The sequence below is a fragment of the Echiichthys vipera genome (assembly GCF_963691815.1).
Source record: "Echiichthys vipera genome assembly, chromosome: 8".
In the NCBI taxonomy this organism is placed as follows: Eukaryota; Metazoa; Chordata; class Actinopteri; order Perciformes; family Trachinidae; genus Echiichthys; species Echiichthys vipera.
In genome coordinates this window covers 29007995-29032917 of record NC_139833.1, presented here as the reverse complement: position 1 = coordinate 29032917, position 24923 = coordinate 29007995, and the positions used below count along the sequence as shown (strand labels likewise).

At 40.8% G+C, this 24923-nt stretch overlaps 1 protein-coding gene across 2 annotated transcripts; it reads right to left on the bottom strand.

Moving 5' to 3' along the window:
• Positions 1–991: 991 nt before the first annotated feature.
• On the bottom strand, positions 992–23191 carry fbxl4 (F-box and leucine-rich repeat protein 4). Of its 2 annotated transcripts, none has more exons than XM_083918398.1 (9): positions 23178–23191; positions 21150–21784; positions 16899–17235; positions 15055–15299; positions 14609–14822; positions 12087–12158; positions 10164–10288; positions 9724–9911; positions 992–5865 (listed from the first exon to the last, which is right to left on the bottom strand). In XM_083918398.1, exons 2-9 carry the CDS (start codon positions 21644–21646, stop codon positions 5702–5704), a joined length of 1842 nt encoding a protein of 613 aa, XP_083774524.1. In that variant the 5' UTR covers positions 21647–21784; positions 23178–23191; the 3' UTR covers positions 992–5701. The 2 variants fall into 2 exon arrangements, with proteins under 2 accessions (XP_083774524.1, XP_083774523.1); XM_083918397.1 differs by lacking the exon at positions 23178–23191 and adding an exon at positions 23071–23167.
• Positions 23192–24923: the final 1732 nt, after the last annotated feature.

The following is a 24923-nucleotide window of genomic DNA, read 5'->3' as shown; positions in this document are numbered from 1 at the left end:
TCACTTCTCTCTGTGGCATTAATAGAATGTGAAATGGCAAAGAGTTAAGGCAAAAAGGATCATTCCACCATTACTAACCAGTCAGTCACCCTGACTAATGGCCGTGCGAGTTGCTGTGGATTCAGTGGACGGTACTTTCCTCCCAATCACACTGACACGACTACTTATGAAGCCTCAGCGTGACACAGTGACCTGATGTTGTGCTGTTCACTGAAGCTGGAGAGAGACAGGCAAAACGGAATAAAGCGGGTTCATTCTTGCAATGTAGACACACTGTTGTACAGTCACGTCTTATAATTATTATTATTATTATACCCATGTCCTCACAGGATCAGAGGGCTGTAGGTTTAAGATTATTTTATCTAAACTATAAAATTTGTAGCCATAAAAACACCATCAGTGGTATGTCTCCCTGTATCACAGCTGTAATTACCGCTACTCATCATTGATCATGTTTGCACCATAATTATTATTTTTCACTTCTGTCACCTTAGCTGTGCTTGTTTCTACTATTCTGCTGTATTAACTGCCATAACATGTAAGTCATATTCACATTACTATAGATATTATTATAGTTACTGGAAGTGTGTCTGTCTCTGTCTTTGTGTCTGTCTTTGTCTCTCTCTGTCCATCTGTCCGTCTTTTCTCTCTTTCTCTCTTCTTTTCTTCCTCTCCAACCCGTGCAGACAGATGTCCGTCCTCCACAGAGCTGGGTCTGTCTGACGTTCCTCCCTGTAATAGGGAAGGTTTTCGTTGCCACTGTGTGCACAACAGGGGAATTATTGGGTCTATGTTTATCATAAATAAGTCATAGAGTGTGGTCTATACCTACTTTGTAAAGTGTCCTGAGATAACTTTTGTTATGATTTGGCACAATAAATAAAATTGACTTGAATTAAAAAGCCACAAAGCCCGCTGTATCAGTCATAAGCCTTCAGTTTATTTCAAGTATGGTGAAAGTGATGCACCCAGTTTCATCATGACAGAGGGAGGCACAAGCTTTTCACTCAACAGTGGCTTTCACACTGCATGCATCTACCAGTGGCACAAAGGTTGATCACACATCCAGAGTGGGAGAACGGAGAATACATGTCCATTACAGAAAAGCACAGCCGCCCCACTCACACAAGGTAGGGGGCTAAAACATCAGAAACTGGAAAGTCATTGGTCAGACAGTAACCATCTGGAAAAGTTCAAATAGTCCGCTTTAAGACGTGGATGCTGTTGCTGATATTTGCTGTACACACTATACACTGCCAGTGTTTTCATTGTGTTGCTATAGTCATTTGAGAAGTAATTATCTCAAAATATACATGAAATGCCTACCTGGGTTTGGGTGGGATAGGCAAATGAGATACACTGACTTATATATATATATATGATTGCTTTCATCTTCAGTTACCTGATTCCCACAAACTGCAGGAATATCTGCATCATCTGAACGGGAAGGCTGGTGTGTCATTAGCACACCCATTCTGTTTAGAACACAACTCAGACGGGAAATTAACTACACATTTCAACATAAAGTCAATTTTAATGGGACAGTCCAGCGTTTTGGGGTTTCCCATCAAGTCCATCATTAGATTACAAGGTTGATGTCTATTTGAATTCTGGGCATCCAGTGCAATGATTGATCGGGAGCATTTCTAGCCTAGTTTAGCACAAAAACTGGAAGCTGGGAAAGGGCTACAATGAGGACCATGTTGCGTTGATTTGCCTTAACATGACTTAATTTGTCCTAAGACTGGCCTTCTCCTGAGCAGGGACAGAGCACGCACAAACCACCTCCAAACCGGTTACACTTGGGTTTTGCCAACTGTGGCCAGTCCACAACGAACCCCCTTCTCCCCCTCAATAAAGTGAAATACAGAGGGAGGGTGCCCTTAATTCGGTGAGTGACACTAAATTCCGCACTACTGATTCAACTTTTTAAAAAAATGCTTTGCCTAAACAGACATTCAGAGATATTAACTCATAATAAACTCATATTCATAAACCCACTATATGAAATGTGTGTTTATAGGGCGTGAAGTCATTCACATGAACGTGGTAGTTGCCGTAGCTACATTGCACCATCAAAGGAAATTAAAACAAATGATTCCAGGATTAAAACTAACTTATGCACACGATACCTTAATAGTTAGCAAGCTAGTTACTAACATATCCAAGGGTCACTTTTTGAACATGCCTGACATAAAGAACAGGACTTGGGTGATGCTAGATACAGTCACATTCACAGCACAAGCCTGCACAGTTAACTATTTCTAACACGGAATTTGTTCCTGCATATGTTCAATAAACAAGACAACTTTGGACTTGTTGGGAACAGGGTTATTATAGTCAACAGTCGCTAAAAGTAGCAGTGAAAGAATTATTTTGTTGAAATCAAAAATGTCTGTTTTCAAAAATGTAAAAACTAAATAAAACTAGAATGAACGCACACACAAACTAAATAGAGTTGCGGGTAAAATGGTTTTCTCCCTCCCTTTGCACAGAAATTGCAAAGCCACGTTGTCCAGACACAGTAACCAGTTCCAGTGTGAGGTCATTATTCCACCCCACCTTTATCAGCTACTGTAAATCAACGCTTTCCTCATAATCCTTGAAAAACTCTAAACAAAAACTGAAACTAGTCAATTCCTCAAAAGCAAAAGAAAAACTAAATGCAAATATTTACAATTTCAAAACTATAATAAGTGGTTGGGCAGCATATTTTTTTCCAACAGTTGCAGTGCTGGGTCTAGTTTTCCCTACTTCCATTCTTTGTGCTAAGCTACGCTAAAGACAAAAACAAAACAAAGTAAAACAGTGGATTCCCGTTAACAAGGATAGCATATTTAAATAACATTTTGATCACACAGGGAATAAATAAATAATCTTTTGCATATGAATCACCATGGCTGATAAACAGTATTTAAACTGGTCCAATAGAGCTGTATTACTTTGGTTGAAGGGCATAGAAGCAAAGCACTTCACTACAATCTATAGCACATGGACATCACACCACATTTAAACAGGAGCATAAGGCACAAATATTCACTAAGCATGTGCTTAAAATCTTTTTTTTTTTCAAAACAATGAATGTGTTTAAAGCACGTTTGCCACATTGCAACTGTGGCTTTATATATTACAAAAATGAAATAACCAGGGACAGCAATATATTTTGCACAATCATACAATTACGGCAACGTCTGTCTCAGCACTGACGGATCATTTGTGTCACATGTGTTTCTCGTTTAAGAGCAACGCTGACGACAGATAACCTCGGTACTGACTCAGTCTGTAAAGATGTCTGTTGTGCTGGTTATTGGAGCAAAATATGTGTAAAAACCAAATGAAATATTAAAACCCCTGAGATTCAGGACAAATACTGAGGTCACAGAGTATTTACACTGTTCAACACACTATCCTCAACTTAATCCACAGTACTCCTGATTGGTGGAGCTTCATTTTGGTAGGTAAATACATGAGGAGGTGGCTGTGGTGAAACAGAGCAGCAGTGACGGACAGCTCAGTGTGAAATATAACAGGAAAAAAAGCATGCAACGTCACAAAAGCCTTGTGAAAGCGTTGACTCTCAAACGTAATCATTTATCTTTGGAGACAAACCTCACGCATTATCCCCGTAAAAGTACACTAAAGAACAGAATGCTCTATATGACAAAAGCATACACGACTATCAATCCAAAGATCTAATTATCGTTAACTTTGGCCTTGGCCGACTTAAAAATCCTGACCTGATTTTTATCCTGACTTGGCAGTAAATTGTTAAACAAAACAATGAAACACCCCGTTTCATTTAAAGGGCAGAATTAAACAGAAATGACCCAGATCAGGTATGATTAGATGTGGTGACTTTCTCTACGGATCGAATCCAACACAGTCTCCAGTTTACAATGTAGGTCTTGTATCATATGTTGGAGAAAGTAGGCACCTGCTATGTCACAATCTCAGTTACAGATCTTTTCTAATTCATTAAAATCATGATCATATCCATCTGTAGCGTAAATGTAAAGAAACTGACCTGTGCATGGAGACCTCCCCATGCTGCTTTCAATGTAAATTGTATACATTTTTGGACAGTTTAAATGTGTTATGTCTCAAAGCTTTTATTTCTAATGAGTCAGTCTGTCTGTTGCTGATTTGATCCATTGGATGTTTTTCTACGAATTTCGAGCGCATGTGTTAATGAAAACATATGTTGGTCCATTCTGCTTTTCCACAAGCTCTCATGTATGCTATTGATGAAAACATGTCAGTGAATCTCAGGTGCAGGGACAGCTGATGGTGTGTTTCTTCTCAATGTGAGATCCTTGAGCATGATTCTGCCGTCGGTTTGCAACAAATAACCTGTGATACTTGCATTAAAGTTGAAACAATTAACACAGCACACCGTGTGAGATAAGGCTGCTTTCACACCTTTGTTTTTACCTTCTGATGTATTTGAACCCAACAGCATCAAGTGTGATTTCTTTAAATCAAGCTGGCTCGATGTCGACAGATGCCTCCAGGCTACATCCACACTAATATGTTTTCATTCTAAAAAAGCGTTTGAAAAACAAAAATGATCTCTGTCCACGCAAGTCTTTATCAGAAATAATCTCTGTCCATATTAACGCGCCTGAAAACACATATCACGTAATCATTCATTGTACTCTGGATATGCATGTGCCAGTGTAAACAGGAAGCAGATTGTCTAATGTTACTCCGCAGTTGAAAATCATGGAAATGGAAAATACAGAGATGCATAAGGTGGTAACAGAGCAAAACACAGATTAGCAGTAAATACGGTGACAGACATATTAAAGCACTACTGGGAGCATTATACATCGCCAGAAGAAGCCATGGCAAAGGGAAAGGAACACCCACACAAGACAGATGAAACAGTATGTCAGCCTACCTAACTGATAAGACTGACTGACTGTCTGTGTCATCATTTCAAAATGTCCAGACTGAAACTCGACCCGAGTTTTCAAACTAAAACGGGCTCAGCAGCGTTTCCAAACGCCTCAGTTTTAGCGGCTCAGAAACACTGGAGTATTGTGGACGCCAGGCGTGAACATAGCAAAAGAAATGCATTTTAAACAAAAACATAATCGTGTGGATGTAGCCTCAGAATGACTCTCATGCATTCAAACAGCCAGCATGATTGCTGCACATTCAAGGCACTGACCAAGGCCCTGATCTTTAGTTATGTTACCAGCTAACATAAATATCCTACTGCATCATTTCCAACTGTTTCCAATAAGTTTACGACTGTTTTGTCCTAACAAGATGTTCAAGGGAGGACTGCTGACAAATGGGTTTGTTTTGTGTTTTGCATCCAGTACCAAGGCATATTTCCTAGCCTTGTGTTGCTTGGCAATACATAAGTGGTTATTCAGATTCTGGAAAGACTTGGCAGCTTTACAGCAACAACCCTGATTTCATGTGTCCAAAAAATAACAACTAAAAAGTCTCACGTTCTAGAATCCTGTGGCTGGGAGTCTTTAGTTGTTTGTGTGGTTAGCCAGAACCTCCTCACCCAGTACAACTGCTTTATTTACTGACCGCTAAAAGAAAAAAATCTTGTCTGTGACACAGACGCAAGCAGGTCAGCAACCTCCTACAGCATCGGACCTGCCTCATTTACAATTTGGGGTCGTGTCTGCTGGCGAGCATTTCCCTCTTCTTACTTCCTCTGGACAGTGGGATACTGGGGTCACTGAGTGAAGCTCTTCTTGATGGCCACCTTGGGGAAGAGGCCAGAGAGCTCTTGGACGACCCGCATGTCTATCTGTGAACAGAAGGAGACGTCCAGCAGGAGAAGTCGTGGACAAGACTGGAGGAGTTTCTTCAGTGAGGCAGCACTCACCAACCGCGTACCTGGACAGAGAAATAAATAAAAGAGACAGAGCAGGTAAATCCTCAAAAGTGGAAATGCATCGGAAATAAAGAATCCTCTGTAATATGACACTTGTTACTGTGTCTACGAAGGTTATTGGACAACTGAAACAATATATCAACTTTTTACAATAGGCGATGTCCTGTGTGCTCAAGGTGGAATTGTTGGGTCTTTGTAACTTTTGTTATGATTTGACACTATAAATAAAATTGAATTGAGTTCATCAGCAGTTTTTGTTTGGGGCCATGTTTTGGGCCACTGTTAGAACTTTATTTCGCTGATTTCCTCTGAAGAATGAGATGTGGTTGCTGCTCCGCAGACAGCAGGAAAAAACTGTTTAGAACCGGCATATTTTCTTATCTTATTCTGTTAATTAAAGGTTTATTTGGACCAGACCAGAGTTGTTGATTGTTGGACCTAACAAAGATGGGTTTGGTGAGTTTTACAATGCTCCTGTCCATGTTGAATAAAGTGTGTAGTGGTCTTTTTTTGTTTAATAAGGACAGTTTGTGAGTTTATTTTGCTAATTTATTAGCGTAGCAAACCTGCAGCTCAAACACCTCCCAACTGGCTCGCTTTTGCCGCCTCTCACACACACACCTGGGTTAATATATTTGCAAACGCCGGTTGCTAGGCTGGTGTTGACCAGTTGGAAAACTTTAACATAATCGCTCAACCCTAATGTCTACAAGTGATACGTATAATAGAGTTCAGACCCAAATAATAAGCTTTGTGTTTTCGACTTGCATCGCATGATTTGTTCTCCGGCACTAGACCAACTCAACTACTGTAGCACGCCTATACATGACACACGACATGACACCTGAGCCAGTCTGAATAAGATCTGTCATGCTACTGTGCTGTCCAAGCCCCATACCCTTACACAGCCAGAACTATAGTGTCTGTACACAGCAGTTAAAGCTATGAGGTGCGGTTGTGGCTTTGCAAAGTGAAAAGTAGGGGTGGAACGGTTTATTAAAAAAATTGGTCCCGTTCGGTGGCTTGTCATGTTTGTATGTTCGGTTTATGAGGTGCAATGTAGGGTAAGCCATCATGACCGCTGTCCTCTCTCATATCCATCTCAGCGCGTCAAATACCTGGGAGACTTGCTCCACGCTCTCCCTGTAGGCGCGTGGCCCGCTACGCACGTTCCCGCCCCACACGCTCCCGCTCCGCTCTTCTTCGTGGGTTCCTGAATCTTCGTGTCAGCTGCTCACTAAGCTCTGCTCTGTTGTTGTTCTCAATCATTTATGTCTGGTTCAATCTGTGGTTAAATCACCACATCCATGTTTCTTTCTACTCTGAAAACCGTCAGTTCACCAGAGAATGGACAGAGAAGTTTTAGTTTCTGTCTCTGTGAAGCCTGTGTTTACTCTGCAGCCATATCTGAGTGTAAAGAGGAGAAGTTGATAAAAATCATGCTACTCTGCATTAATGTTACGTTGATTTAATGTTAAGTTCATTTTTTTCAGATTTTGATGAATAAACTGATTTGTAGTGGAGTAGAAGTATAAAGTGCATGTAAATAAAATAATCAAGTAAAGGACAAGAGCCTCAAACTTTACTTTAGTCCAATAATGGAGTGAAAACCTCTGGTTCACAGGTTTGTTCATTTAACAAGGATTGTTTTTGACAAGGTTGTTGCACTTTGAGGCCTATGATTAATATTTACATTGATAAAATAAAGACAATATACTGTATGTACTCCTATGTCGTTGCATTGTTTTACAATATCCATTAATGTGATGCTCATGTTTTTTCAGGTTCCTCATTTTGGATCATTTTCGTCAACCAGCCCCCATTCAAATTAATTGAACAGCCCTGATGTGGCCTATTTCAGTCAGTTCAGTGATGCTGTTTGTGTGTATTTTAGTGAAAGAAAACCTATTTTCTTCATTTTTTTCTAAGATTTGATAATGTAGAAGTGTTTATATTCTTACCTAGAAGGCAAACAATTGTTTACCTTTTTGCCAACTAAATATATAAATGCGTAAATGCAGCAATGTGTCTCCTACTGTTTCAAAATCTCACTTCACTTTCATTTAAGATTGTTACAGTGACCCCTAAACAAACTGCCTCATTATTTCAGATTTTGCATGATTGCATGACATGTTCTTAAGAATATCTGAATAATAAAATAATCTAATTATTAGGCTACAGATCTGATACGTGGTATTTTTAGAATCTACAAGAAATAGAAAAAAAACAACCGAACCCAAAACCGTGATATGAACCGAATAGTGGATTTTATGAACCGTTCCATCCCAAGTTAACAGAATTTTTTTATATTAATATTAATCAGATTAATTTGGGATTTCTGTTTGCAGTCAAGTACTTCAGAAATTCTCAAATGCAAACTAGGGATATGCCACAGAGAGGCCTAATGTTGAAACTCTACCATGCAGGGGAAACCGCTGTCTTCTCTGGGCCTGAGCTCATTTAAGACGGACTGAGGCCAAGTGGAAAACTGTCGAGGTCTGACTGAGGTCAACATTCCAAATTCTTTCTGGAAATCATGGATGCTGCATCATCCAGGCTAAAGAAGAGAGAGACCATCCGGCTTGTTATCAGCACGCAGTTCAAAAGCCAGCATCCGTGATGGTATGAGTGTGCATTAGTGCACATCGCATGGGTCACGTGCACATTTGTGAAGGCACCATTAATACTGAACCATATAAAGAAGTTCTCGAGGAAACAGAAGACATCTTTTTTAGAGATGTCCCTACTGATTTCAGCAAGGCAATACCAAACCACATTCTGCATGTTACAACAGTGTGGATCTGTAGTGAAAGAGTTGGGGTGCTAAACTGGCCTCCTGCAGTCCTGACTTGTTACCACAGAAAATGTTTGGTGCATTATGAAAAGTAAAACATACAAAGGAGACCCCGAACTGTTGAGCAGCTGAAATCCTACATCAAGCAAGAAAGAGAAAACATCCCACTTTCAAAACGACAGCAATTGGTCTCCTCAGTTCCCAAACGTTAAACAGAGTTCTGTTAAAGAAGAGGTGATGCAACATAGTGGTAAACATTACCCTGTCTCAACTGTTTTCAAAAGTGTTGCTGGCGTCAAATTCTAGATATCATTTTTAAAAACAAAGTTTTCTGTTTCAACATATGCAATGTTGTCTTTGTGCTATTTTCAATTAAATATGGGGTTTCAATGACTTGCAAATCAATGCATTCTGTTTGTAGTTATATTTGAAACAGCATCACAACTTTTGGAAACAGGGGTTGTATTAAACTTAAATCTTCACTAGAAAATTAGATGCAAGGTAGAACATTATCCAGGAACACGTAGACACAGTTGTGATGACGGCCATGTGTCAATGAAGCCATTATACATACGGCTATGTTTGCATATTTACGTGGCTTTGATATTTTTACTCAGAGGACAGCTGCTCTGGGTCTGTAAAATAATCCATCCATCCATCCATCATCTGCAACCACTTCCCAGCTGACATGGGGCGTGAGGCGGGGTCCACCCTGGACAGGACGCCAGTCTATCGCAGGGCACATAGAGACAAACAGAGACAAACAACCATTCACACTCACATTCACACCTACGGGCAATTTAGAGTCATCAATTAACCTAACACCTGCACGTCTTTGGACAATGGGAGGAAGCCGGAGAACCCACGCAGATTCAAACCAGGAACCCTCTTGCTGTGAGACGACAGTGCTAACCACCACACCACGTGCCGCCCTATACTAAATAATGCTCTGCCAAATATTAAGTTGATATAAAAAACACATTAACAGCTTAAGGTAAATATATCGACTAAGGACATCATTAATAAATTACTAAAATGTTATGAAAAGATACAGGTGAGAGCCTACCCAGTATGTCGAGGTGCTGCAGTGAGGGGCAGCTGGCTGCCAGCTCCTCTACGTCTGAGTCGCAAACTGTGCGGTTGGCGGTGAGGAAGAGTTTGCGCAACCGGGGCAGGCTGCGTGCGAGGTGCTGGAAACATCCGGTGCTGCTCTGCAGTGTGGGACACCAGCCCAGGTCCAACTCCTCCAGCATTCTGAGGTACCACAAGGTTGAGTTGTTTATGCTCATCATGGTAAATACACACAAGGTAAACACTGACAATGGTGGTAGCATTGACTGGTCTCTACACTAGATTTACACAGTGTAGTGAGACATTTCATTTGCTAGATTTCTTTTCAGCACAAAGAAGGAATAAGCAAGAAAGTGATTTGCTGATGGAATAATGCTGCTTATTCTAGAAGACAAAACATTTTTTTACAGCACTGAGCCCATTGGTATTGCCTACCTGCAGCCAGAGACGAGCTCAGCCAGGCCTCGATCAGTCAGGTTTCTGCAGCGCCACAGGTCCAGTGAGCAGAGTGAGCGACAGCGAACAGCCAGCATACTGGCCACAACGTCATAGTCCTCAATCTGCAGGACACAGGCAATCGTTAACATGCATGGAGGGCCTTTAATTCTCCCCTGGGATTATTAAAGTATTTCTGATTCTGTCCACTTCACCTTTAAAATAGACCCTCAAAATATGCAACTCTGCAGCAAATGCTTTACTTTATAAAGAGGATGTTATTTGTAAATGGTTACTATGACTGTCACAAACAACGTTAGCAAGATGCAGAGATTCTGTGATCTTTGCTTCAGCTACTGTAGAAATGAAATGCTCTTCACACAATAGTGCCTTCAGGATGTTATACAGGACCGAAAAAATGAGGCTGGGAGAAGGATTGAAGTAATAAGTAAGTCAGTAGCCATTTCCCTCCAATTCTTGAGAGTTTTGAGCAAATATTTGTAGTTGCGATAACAGAACGCTATAGTATAGTTAACTAACAGAGAAAATCTTTACCAGAAAGAAGAACTGATCTGTGTTTGTGAAGCTGATATTGTTCATTGGTGTCAGATAATGTTGGCCATCCTTTCCTCAGCCACACAGCCAGTGCAGGCACTTTACCAATAAAATGGCAGCATGCAGAACATTTCTCTGAGTTAGCAGAGGACGGATATTACAACTTCTGACTGAAAGAATTGCTGTCACTATGCGTTTCCATTACCAAGTGTTGCATGGCTTCATTACCAATGATGACACTTATGCCTTAAGAAAGAGCAACTGTACTGAAATATGTAATTTATTTTCACATTTTCTCACTCGCTACATCATCATTTGCAACAAATATCTATGAACTGGATGGAAACTCAGCTAGTGACAAGGTGTGTGGGTGAGTTACTGAGTGACTCAGTCAGAGACCGGGTGACATAGCAAAATTAGACTTTCAGTAAATGTGGAAAATGTTTGTGGTTAATTTGTTTTTTAAGTATCTTATAGAAAAATATATATTAAGAGGCACTGGATCTGCTCCACCATCATCACCATGATGTACTGATCATTTACTGAAATGTCTCATACATTAATCTAATCATAAATACATTTATCTAATTAAAGCTTTCATCAGTGTTGCCAGACTGGTCTGTTTTCCACCAAAACATTTGAGCGGTTTCTTGTGTCTTTGACTAGGAAACGTAATGTGTCATGTATGTCATGATGTGTCATACAACCATTAGCTAAATGCCTAGCATGCATGGTGTCATTTAAGAGCGAAACAGAGCAAAAGAGAAGACAAACGGAACAGCTCAAAACTAAACAAAACAGTTGAGTTAATGTTAGGAAGGACTGCACATGGACTTAAAAAAGAAAATTTGGCTAGTGGAAAATCTGATTGACTGGTAACTTTAAAAATATACTAGCCATGTTGTTGGTGAAGAAAAAAAGTTAATTTAAAGCCCTGGTTATCCCGCAGCCAGTTTGAAAACGAACAAGTGTATATTCAAAAAGTAAAACGTTTCTTTAAGCATATTGCCTTCATGATTTCTGTAGAAATACAATGTGTCAAGACTCAGGGCTATTTGTGTATTACATTATATGTGAACATTTCACTAATGTTTTAACCGCCTTGTGAAGTGCGGCTAAAGTCAAGTTTTGGCCTAGGATAGACAATAAAGTATTCACTTAAATTGTGTCCAGTGCCATTATCAGTGCGCTTTATCTATTTTACACCGAACCAGTTTACTGTGAGCAGCTCAATTACTGCTACACTACTGATGTCTCTGCCATCTTTTGGACAAGCTGCTATCCAGCCCACATGGTGGGTTGTGTAGTTAGCAGACAGTTTTTTATTTGAACTTCGTCCTGTGTGTGCTTGTGCGTGTTCATTCTCACCCTCACACAGCTCCCAAGGCTGAGGTGTCTCAGCTCTATGCAGAACGTCATGATGCTCAGAATAGCTGTTTGCTGCAGAGACAACAAGGAGAAAGACAAGAAAGATGCAGAGTTGTCATTGTATAACCCATATTATATTTTCAAAAAATATTATCCATTCCGGTTTGATACTAGGGCCCGACCGATATGGGATTTTTAAGACGGATATTGACCAATTTCAGAGATTACTGATATGGCTGGATTGAAAATAGACAACCAATAACTTTATTTAAACATTATAATACATTATAAGTACAAGCTGTCACATGGTCAACCAATTCTGAACACGGAAAAGATAAAGAATAGAAAATTAAATGGAATAGCTAAAACATATCATATTCTGTATCAACAAATTGTTGATCATTTAAATAAAGAATACATTATAATTATAATAGATAGTTAAGTATCAGTCAATTGCCTAACATTAGATATAAATAAATGTCAATTTCAAACCACCAAGCATCGTTTTTTACACTATATGTTCTTAAAAAAGGTGTTCATATTGCCACATATCAGAAAACATGTACACCGATACCAATATATACCAGTATGTCTGTGATAGGCAAATATGGACTGACCGATTTATTGGTCTGGCTCTATTTTGTACACAGAAAATATTTGAGAACCTACAACTTGAAATCAGGAAATCACAACAAATCAGGAAACAATGGAGCAACACAGAAAAGACAAAAAAAAGGAATCGTCCCTTAAATAACTGCTGTATTGGAGCCATATGTTCAACAACAAACCCCAGACATCTTATTTAAGTGTAAATCTAAGAGGTATACATCAGAAATAACAACATATGTTTAAATAACAGGAACATGCTCAGTCATGTCTTCCACACTTCCACCTAAGTGATTTGCTGTCTGCTGCCTGGGGCACTCGGGCAACTCTTATCGTATTTAAGGGAACATAATACAGTGCGACAGCCGTTTTTATGGCTCCTTACAAGTCAAGCGTAGTGAGGACAGAGACCTCTCCAGTGGCACTGCAGCTTGGATAGAGATATGGGAATTCAACACTGCAACTATCAACGCATGTACATGTACCTTAGTGGCAGGAGAAAGTGTCAGACATGAACGAGAAAGCTGTGTGTGTGTGTTTGATTCTGTCGCTGGTATCTTTATAAATGCCTCGCAAGCTAGCCATTTAATTAGAGCAGTGACAGGGTAATGACAGCTGAGATGTCAGGGCCTCAAACAGACACACAGCTTGCTCTGTCTGCCTGGCTATAAACAACCTACAGCATGCTGCCTGGCTTCACCGCAGAAACTCTACACTGCCTCATGCCCACAACACTACTCTGAAACATGACAAACACTGGAGAAACGCTGAGGTGTAACACCGAAACACAACACAGCGGTTTTATACGTCAGACAGGCCTGAACCTGAACACATGCAGTACGTGACTTCAAGACCCCCTGAGCTCAGAGTTGACTCAGTTCATGGATAGAATGAGCGATGCCCAACCCAAACCCTGCACCATCACATAAGCAGCTTGTGGACATCATTAGTCTGACTTTAGGGAAGGGATTCTGTTGTATTAAATTTTAGTCAAACATTTACTTTTTTATTAATGAAGATTTTCAGCCTGTACAGGACAAACTGCTGCTGGTGTCTGAAGCTATTCTTCCCAAACTGGGGTTTGGGACCACCCAAGGGGTTCAAAAGTATGTCTGAAGGGTTATGTTTCTTTTTGTATTCCCCTCCAGGCCTTTACATATTATCAAAATGAAACTAGGCATGACTTGGCTGTAAAACATCAAAAGATAGAAAGGTTGGATGTCTGGTGAGACTGGTCTTACTATATTTTATGGTAGACATACTGTAGTTTTTTTAATTCATGCAAGCACAAACTGCAAAGTATGCATTGTTTTGCCCCAAACAGTCGCAGACAAAGACGCAATCATCTCTTCTACCAACACTAGCATAAAAATGAGGCTAAGAAGCTGAAATTATCATCACACAGACATGCTGGTGTCCAAGCATGGCAGCCTTTTCACTGTTAGTAATGTGAATATTCAACAAAGGCCATTTTTGCCTTGTAATTAGCATACAGGTGGGATTTATCCATCTGATCTCCATGACCTCTGTTACAACTGACTGTTGACTCAACTTTGTGCTTCTGACCATGTGACAGTCTTTATCAGAAGATGAAGTTTGCTTTTTGTCGTCATAACGTTTATTCTGCTATATCACCGTCAATTGACATGTCTGCAAAATTCCCAATATGGAACTTGTTGGAAATAATACCATAGCGTGATACCTCCTCTATATTTAGTTATACTGGTAAATGAGATGTAACTAAGCAACCTGTATATTCTGATACAACAAACAGCAAGGGCAGCCATTTGGGATACAAACATATCATTAACCAATCTAACATCTACCTGCTGTATTTGGACAGGACCGATGGAAGTGCCCAGGTGAAAATGTCATTGTGATTGTGGTTTCCCAGATACACTGTTGACCATGCCTACCTCTATCTTGGTCCGGTAGAGCACCAGTCTGCGGAGGCGTGTTAGTTTGGAGATATGTGCAAAGGCCTGCGGGTGGAGGCGGTCACAGGAGGACAGGTTGAGCTCCTGCAGCCCAGGACAAGTCTGAGAGATGACCTCCAGACAGGCCTCATTCAGGAAGTGGCAGCACGACAGCTCCAGGCAGCCCAGGCTGAGGCCACAGGCCTTCAAGAAGCTGAAGGGCAGAATAAATGGAGAGAGTAAGACATGAGAAGAAATTGAGAGGGATAACCTCATCTAGTCCACATTGTTTACTTCCGACAACAACATTAGACATGATCTCTTATTTTCTTTTTCTCAGGATAAACAGAAAAAGTTTCAACCAATTTTCTTTGTCTAACATGTCCCTGCCTGTTTTACAAGGTCATGTCCCTGTTTTCTAGCACTTGTTGTCCACTGACAGTGACCTGCTGAAGCCGGTCAGGGTGAGAGCTCCGCGGTTGCCGGTCCAGGACAGGTTGAGCCTCTGGAGGAGGGTGCAGCGGCTCTGCAGGTGTCCCAAGGAGGCGTCACTCAGCCGGGCCCAGTAGGGCTGCAGACTCAGCTGGGTGTACTGCAGCGGGTCGCAGCAGTGCTGGTGCAGCAGCTTACAGCTCTGGGACAGACGGCAAAGGTCTGGCAGGGTCAGGTGGCTCAGTATCAGCTGGATGAGCTATAGATGGAAGATGGGGAGAAGGGGGAGAGGAGAGGAGAAAGGAAGGGGTCAGATCGGGGGGGGGGCAACAAAGAGAAAGAGGACAGGCAAAACATGAGACTGTTAGGTCTGGCAGGAGAACATGGCAAAAAGCAACGCACAATACAGAACAGTGAAGAGCAGTAGAACAGAGTAAAGAATAACAGAGTAGTCTAGAGAATGTTGACTGCGTCAGGGGAGATCTAAACAGCGTTTATCTGGGACACAAAGCATTGATAGCAGGATCAGGGAAGAGGTGAGCGGGCTTGTTTTGCACTGTGTATGTGTGCCTCAGAGAGAAAGAATGACTGCGCTTGTATGAGTGTGTGTGTCAGTGAATTAACAATACACAGTGTTCAAGCGTGTATCAGCTGACAGATAATAGCTATATTGTGTTTCTGAAACAAACACACACGGCGGTTGTGAAGACTGCTGTTAATGGCAGTGGTTTGGAGAGGAGATAAGAGAACAAATATCAAGCGCACTGCCGGTGTTTTGAAGCTCGCTTCAGACAACATGATACGTCTGTATTGCATGAAAATGATTCTGTGTTTGTGAGTGCATACGCGATCAAGTGTCAGAACAGGTCAAAGCCACAATGATCATGCGTTTGTGTGGAATTTTTGTAAGTTATAATCATCATCATCATCATCATCATCATCATCATCATCAGGACTTAATACAACTCTACATAATATTGTGAGGGATGATCACATATATTATTTTACAGGATAAGGCGACATTGGTGCTAAACTCATTCATATTTCCTGTTTACTCTATGTCCGACAAATCAAATGCAAATGTGCACTTGTGCTGAAATAGTCAATGGATCAATTAGTTGACTAAAAGTCATTAATAGAGCAAAAGAGACAAACGTTCCCTGCTTCCTGATTCAGATTCAAAAAGCTCAGACAGGAAGGTTGTGTAGTTTACTGACAGGTACGTCTGTAAATTTGTAATGTTCTTACAAATAACATTATTCAATTCAATTCAAGTTGCTTCTTTTCATGCTTAAGTGCAAAAAGCACCCACACACTTGAGATTTAATGGCACTGTCTTAAAGGTCTCCTGTGGAGTTCTTGACCTCTAGTAGCACTGTGGAACAGTGTTTTTATGATTGGGCCCCCCCACTTGTCTTGTGCACGAGGCCACACATGCATGTGCATATGGGTTATGTGGTACGTCATCTCTATAAACAGATTCTGCATACAAATGTATACGGGGTATTTGGGTAGCAGAAGCAGTCTGGGGAACGATTGTAATCCGAGTAGTATTGACCAATTACGTCTGAGCCTGCTTTGGTGGCATGCAGGTAAACCGTCCATGTGAAGCACAAAAGAGGCGGAACACATTGGCCAGAACCTGTGATGGCACTTTTCTTTTATACAACGTACTGTGCTATTCCTGAAAAGAGCTACTCGATAACATCCTATGCACCGGTGCCAGCTCTGTGCCTTCTTATCCCTTATCCAACCAGGGGTTACAAAATCACTTCTGAAAAGCAAAAATGTAATTTTGTTGTCCTGGTGTGTATCTAATCTACTCTTCCGCTCACACATAGTTAAGGGCTGTAATCACCTCATAGGGCAGTCTATCAAAGTAGCCATTGCCTGTCCTCTGGTGCTTGCTATCTCCTCCTTGTCTGAATGGACCTCCCACATCAGACAGCTCCTCCTCGCTGTCGCTCAGGTCATTAATATCGATGATAGGCATCTTATAGAGGGCCAGCATGGGCCTCTCTTTCACCCCACGCAGGATAACAGCGTCCAGCTCGGTGTAGTAGTCCAGCAGAGAGCTGTTGACCTCCAGACGCAGCAGGTTGGTGGGGAAGCTGATATGCTTGATGTTAGGGGAAAACTGACGGGCCTGGGGTGTCAGCACCTTGGTGGGCTCCCCTGACCACAGCACCTCCCACCTGGACAAAAGAAAGAGTTGTACTGTGAAGCCATTACAAGTGTACACCTTGGTTCGTAATTTGATCCCCCCTGAAAATAGGCCTTTACTACTGTTGACTTGCGGGCTGCATGCTACCTGTAGTTTTGCGCACACCAGCCACTGGATCTGTGCGGTCATTTAACTCAACAGTCAACACTGAATCCAATGTACCACAGCCTTTGTGGAAAAAGCCTTGGCCTTAGACAACGCCATGCCGCATTCACAACTTCACTGATGACCCACAAAGGATGATTAATGCGCAGTAATGAACTATTAAAGCTACTTCCTGCTGTGACTACTGCTGACTTACAAAGGTTAGAGTTATAACATGATTACACAATTATAAAGTAAGATTCTAATAGACTGTCAGATTTTTACATTTTTGGCAACTGTTAAATGTCCCATTAAGTTCATTTTGACACTGGTTATAGATCCATATTATTTTGGTCATCTAAAGGGGGCTATTTCAAAAGAATTTATATGAAGGATGATGAACTAGTATTCCTGCTCAGTGGCCCATATGCAGACTGTTGTGGTGCCACACAAACAAGCCTAAGAGAAGCAATGTTTAAAAAATACTGGATTTTTTATTTTTCTAAATCACACAAGGAACTGCAGTTCACTATATTGACATGACTGTCCAACAATAACTATTGCATGCTGTATGATTAAAAAAAGAGGCTACTGACAATTTGATGCATGTCCAAAAACATATTAAATATAAGACCTGTTTTACTTGGCAAAACAGCTGGTCTTACAAAAGTGACTAAAGATATGATATCTTAGTCACTCAAAGCCATTATCCTCAGTGGAATACAAAGATGTGGCACAATTCCACTAATTACAGATTGTGATAAATAGGGATTTGGTGTACACGTAGAGTGTCACATTTCAGTGCCGTGCATGAACACGCACCTCAAGGCTTGTTACAGCGCGTCTCTGCCAGAGGAATAAAAGATGGCTTACCTTCTGGACTTCACTTCTGGTTCATAGCTAATACTGATTTGGTGACGTTGGTTTTACAGCGGTAAGAAACTTCTTTCAAGCACCTCACAGATTCATCAAGTGTGAAATCAGTCATCAGTCAATCAGTGATTTTGCTGTGGCTTTCCAAAGATTAATTAAGGGGGAAAAATGTCAAATACTACTCTTCTTACAGTTTACTGTTACTACACCGGAGATCAACATTAAATTCTTTCTGAAATATTCTGAAATATTTTTTTTTTTGGCAGTTTTCAAGCCTTTTATTATATAGAACAGACAGAAAATGGGGTGAGAGGGGAAGACATGCAGCAAAGGACAGTTGACTTCATTGTTAGACACACCCTATTTATCTGGCAGCTCTCCTGGTCACATTGTAAGATGGGAAGCTGCTCTAAGGAGACTGAAACTTTGAGACAGCAGGTTGTCCAGATGAAGGCCAAAGGGATGACTCTCTCAGCCATCAGAGAGAGGTTGGGCGTTCAGTCTGTGATTTCAAGAATACTGAAACTTTTAAGGACACAGATTCTTTTAAGTCCCTGAAAAAGGCCGGTCGTTCACATTAAACAAGTGCAGGAGAGGACAGGATTATGCAAAGACTCTCAATGGGGAATCGGTTCAACACTGCAGCTGGAGTTGGCCGCCAGTTCAGTTCTGAACAGGGTAAGGAACTGTCTCTGCACTGAACTGATCCGTCTCATCAATTAGGACTTTTTGGACTGAAAGCCCACTCAACAGTGACCAAACCTCTCATGAGCAGAAAGAATAAAAAGGCTAGACTTGCCTTTGCTGAGGAGCATGTTGTGTGGACACAGGAGAACTGGTCCAGAGTGACTTTAGTGATGAGAGGATGTTATACGGGAAACATTATGTTGGGCGTAGGACTGGGGAAAGGCTGAACCCAAAGTGTGTAAAGAAGTCGGTGCAATTTGGAGGAGGAAGTGTCATGGTTTGGGGACATTTTCTGCAGCAGGAGTTGGGCCTCTTGTACAGTTACATGGCAGGGTGAATGCAAATGTTTATGTGAACCTCCTTCAGCAACATTCAATACCTTTACTGTAACTGTCTCCAATCAGCTGCAACTTTCATGCAAGACAATGTCCCCTGTCACACTGCAAAACAGGTGAAGCAGTTCCTTGAAGCTAAGGATATTGAAACAATGAAATGGCCAGAGTCCAGATCTAAACCCCATAGAGAATCTCCGGAAAATCCTCTGTGTGTGAAGTAATGTCTAATAAACCCACTCCAGTTAGTGAACTGTGGAAAAGACTGAGTCAAAATGGACCAAGATCAAAGCAGAGCAGTGTGAGAAACTAGTGATGTCCTGTGGGTGCAGATGTGCTGAAGTCATTCAAAGATGTGGCCTCTACACTTCCTGTTCCTTTTGAATTCTAGAGAAGAAAACATTGTTGAAATCTTCTCTTCTGACACAATGAACACTGTTCTCCAATTTTGTTTTTTTCACAAAATAAAGGTTTTTGTTGAAGTGCTGTGGTTATTTAAAGAACAGCAGCTGATATTTTATCAAATTTTGAACAACAAAAAATTTGAGATGCACCGATAACCAGATCGCTTATCTGCTCTGATATTGACTAATTAGCTGGATCGGATATCGGATGAATGAGGCCAATCCACCATTCCGATCAAGTAATTTCTTTTTTATTAATAATCATACATAGCAAGTTAATTAAGTCATTGTTTGTTGGGTTTCAGGCAGCTGCTATACTACATTTTAAAATATCTATTTGCAGTGCACTTTACATGGAAGTGTTATATATTTATTTTTGCTGTTAATGCACACTTTGTTATTTGTTAATAAATGATATTAAGTACATTTATATCAGTGTTAATTTGGTACCTTTGGTACCAAGGCTAAATGTTTATGTCAAGCCTGTTGACTTCACTCAAATGGTAAGGTATCCGGTTCATTCATTCAACAGTAGGATCGGATTTGTATCAGGTATCAGCTGATACACTCAGCCCAGGAATCAGTATTGGATTGGAAAAAAATGGATCGTTGCATCTCTATAAAAAGGACACAGTACTTCAGAATAAATCAAAAATCTAGACTTTGTTCTCTAATTTTGATCTTCACTGTACATCACTTAAACTTCAGGATTGCATTAGCGCCTTTTTGTTTCAGTGTTAGCAGAAAACCGGGATCCGCTCTGCTGAAACTATTTACTAAATGAGACAAACATTACTCTTAGAGCATTTTCCATGCATACAATGGTGCTGTGTTAGGACGACTGGTTTCTACTTCAAAATAGAGTTGTTTCGATACCAGTAACCTAAATGCCTATGATACTGTCTCAAATGCAGGTACTGTATCGGTGAGTAGGCACGTCTATGCACCGATCCAGTACCACTTAACATAGCTTTGAAAAGAAATTTACTTTAAAAGTAGTTAATGTTATTTTCCAATTATGAGTGAACAACATAACTAAATAAAGTTTTTCATCCATTTGCTGTATGCATTTGTTCATGTTTTATAAAGTTTAGCCTAATTCAGGCCATACAATGATAGAAAGATGTCACATTCATCAATGGTTAGTGGAATAGTACAGCTGATAAAAAAGTAATTATATATATTTTTTAATGCACTGGTATATGATCAGTACTTGGTATTGGCCGATGCACAAGTTCAGGTATCAAAGTCGGGGAAGGAGAGAAAACATCTCTACTCAAAGTTGCATGTACCTGTTGGTATTTCTTACTTTCTTTTACTTTCCTCAGGCTGTAAAAAGTGTAAATAGTCTTCCGTATGCCACCATAAAAATGCGCTTTGATTTCTCTTCAGCTTGTGTAGCATAAAGAGACTACAACTTACATTTCATTATGCAACCCTGTTTTATAGAATGACAATAATGGAACTAAATATTCTTTTGGAGCACTGAGAATGACTGACTTTACCTGACATCAGTAGGTGGGTTCTGGGAGAAAGGATTGTGAGAGCAGGCCAGAATCTGGACAATGGCTCCAGGGTAATAAGTCTCAAGCACATCCACTGCTGTAGGGTAGACAGGCTCCTCGAAGCCCAGTTCGATATAATCCTGGCTGTGGAAGCCTTTAGGGGTGTGACGGAAAGGTGGCGGAGCACTGGCACATTGTTCCCACCACGTCCCATAAGCTCTGAATACAGCCGTCTGAGTGAAGTCCCCTGAGCTGGGGTAGACGTTGGGTACCCCGGCCAGGTTCCACATGGTGTAGGACATGCTATTCTCACTGCCATAGTGGGAGCTGAAGTCCAGAACCTCCTTGGCATACTGCTCCACCTCCACACTGACCGGCAACACCGCCCGCTGGCCGGACTCAACAGCCCGCCGACTGGTCAGAGCTTCGCCTCGAGTCCCACTCCTGGAGCGTCGCCGCAGACAGATATAATAAAACATGCTCAAGAGGGTTAACATAGGGAACTCTGGGGCTGATGGGGGCAGAAGGGAGAAACGGAGGGTAGAGGGAGGAGGAGCCTCCACCTACTGGAAGGACACTGGCTCAAGGGCTGGGGTGCACAAAGCGCAGACTAGAGGCCCGGCTGCATGCATGACCTGTAGGTTAGTCAGAGACAACACAAGTGAGAACACCAAGACAGCAAGTGTGAGACACCAAACAACAACATTTTTACTGCTTTTCTATTTTACAAAATAGGTGAAAGGGGAGGAATGTCACCTAGATTAGCAGCTGAACAGAAAACTGACACATCTAAAAAGAAAAAAAAAATCAACAGATCCTTGCCTACTTTGAGCACTTACGGGAAAAAGTACAGAATTTTAAAGGCTGACTGATCAGAGTTGAAGCTTTTATAGCTCATTCACAGGCACATGGCACCCTGCACAAGGTGGACTAATGTGGAACTTAGCATTGTCATTAACACTTAGCATTAATGTGGTAGGTGGTGACACTGCAGATCTACAGCTGCCAGTTTAGCACGCCAAACTGGAAAATTAAAAATGTATGTTAACACCCAGGATGGGTGTAACACACCTGCTTTATATATTTTGCATCACTTAGTTTAAATGTGTTCATCAGTTATTTTAACTTCTAATGAAGCAGCTTGGCTACAGTAAGCAATGCACATGAGCACGACTTTAAAGAGTCAACCTGTGATACAGATGTAAACAAACAAGCACTTCCATCAGCAATACTGAACCAGTGGTGACAAACGGTTTGACGGGTCTTTAAATCATCATTAAATCAAGTGCTTCGTGTTAGCACACACTGGTAAAGCTTCGGCATTTATGCTTTTGAAAGCACTGGTATAAAACAACAGCTCTAACGTTACGGTTATCGTTACACATATGGGAAAAACGGTACATAGCAATGGGACTATTGGGTAATAAGTTGGCTTTATCAATGCTAATGAGATATGTCAATTCAGTTTAGCATTCTTGTCAAATGCCATATATTCCGAGGACACTTCGTTAGCTAGCGTTAGCTCACAATGTAACCAACGTTTACGTTAGCTAAATGGTCCCGAAAACATTAACTTAATGTTGCTTTAAAGGCGCCGTTAGCTAAGTTACAATACAGTATCACGAACTACAACGAAGGAACTGTTGCTTTCTGAAGACCAGGACCCAGTGAAAAGCCCAGAAAGACTAATGTCTATCGTTAGTGAAGTAACGGCAGCAGATAGGTGAGCTGCCTCCTCACCTCGTGTTGTTTGTGTTAGTGTTCTAACAGCTGCTGTTAGTTAAGTTAGCACGCGAGCCAACATTAGCTAGTGTTAGCTAGACTGCAGACCAGCTGAGCTGTCAAAACACAACTGTTAGCTTCCTTAGCTAGCTTTGCAAACATCAAGCAATCGAGAGGACGGGGCACAAGTAGACTTTACGGTAAACGTGGATCGTTGTATCCATTCATGATGATCAATCATCTTCTTCCCTTTAACAGGACATTTGAACCATATTTGAACCACCGAAGCACATTCCTGTCGTTTACCTTGTGATGCCTTCATGAACAGTCGGAAAATGCACTCACCCACTGAGCTCACACTGTAGTTATAGCTACAGCTATATCTATATGTGTGAAAAATAATAATAACACTGTAAATAGCGAAGCTTTGGTGTCAAGTATCTTGAGAGGTTATGTTTGCCTAAACAAAGTGCATTTCGGCAAAGGTCGGCTGAGGATAAAAAGCTCGAGAACTGCAGTTTCATTCTCTTCAGTGAACCGCTGCTCCAGTGCATACATGAATGTCACCTACTTTTCATGAGTTTGCGACACGAAATTAACTTTAACATACCCGTTTTTTACAGTGTCCTTCGAAATGAGTGACTGAATAAACGGGTGTTAGGAAGTCTGATATTGGTAGGAGCTACGTAGGAACATTATAATCCGCATCACTTCCGTACAACATTCGGTCAGATTGATAGATGGATGGATCGACGGATAGCCTGGCCCATGCTGGATGATAATAAAATAATTACATTAACATTTTGTTAACAATACATTTTGTTTTCTAACATGATGACATACATCACTCAGCAAACAATATAAAACAACATTTGTATTAGAATCCATCGTGTTTCTCTTATAAATAATGAGTTAAAAAGAGTTTGTGTATTTATTTCTATGGTAAACAACTTCAATTTGTTGCACCTTCTGGAGTTAGGCAAGACAAGTTCTCAACAAGGCCAGTCAAAGGACTTTACATAAAACATTAAAAATGCATTTGCACACAATTAAAAAGTCAAGAAGCCGAGAGAATAGAAAAAGTAAAAGCAAGCTAAAACAGAACAAGACAAGAAGATAAGTTACACTGCAGTGTAAGAGATGACTTATAATGTGAATTACTAAAACACAGCAGGAAGGAGGAAACATTTTAAAAAAAAATACACATTTAGAACATATGTGTGTGTGTTTTCAAGGGACAAAAAACGTGTGCTTGTGTGTGTTGCCTCTCAACACACATGGTGGGCCTAGTTAACAGGTTATACTGTACTACTATACTAACATTTTAACTTAAATCAACTTTTTTGGAAGGGAAGCAGAAAAATCCTATTCTCACCCCCTCCTTTTCTAAAGTTGCGTCCTCATACAGATGATATTTGATAAAGTGACTTTACTACTGACTATGATCAGTATAGTCAGGTCATTACGATAATTTAATGATGTATGTCAACAGCTTAACTGTTTGATAAAACAAATATCTAATGGCTTCTGCGTGAGTGGCTTCTCAGACAAAAGCATAAATATGAATGGGCATGCATTGTTTATGGACAGAAGTGATCTGTTTTCCGTGTTTCATCCAGAGCTCTTATTTGACAATTTGTTTCCAGACTAGAGCGCGTAAAGTTGACATGGGGGACAAAGCCAAATCAGAATTCCTAAAGAAGCTCCGCAGAGCAAACCACAGGGTGAGAGAGCTGAAGCGACACAATGCCAGACTCAGACAATGCCTGTCTCCTATTAGATTTGTGAGGTATTCATATTAAACAAACATATGAATGCCACTCTTGGTTGTCAAGAAGACAACAACAAAATTCCATACAACCACAACTAAATCTAAAATATTAACATCATACCGACAGCCCAGTCCCAATCGTATTCCGCCTGAGCAGCAGCCAAAAAATCAAAAGGTATGAAGTACAAAAGCAATAAACAAGCACACCCTCCCATTTGACACTCTATTCCATTATTGGAATACATTTCTGACTTGCCAAATAAGCCATTTAATATTTTGCC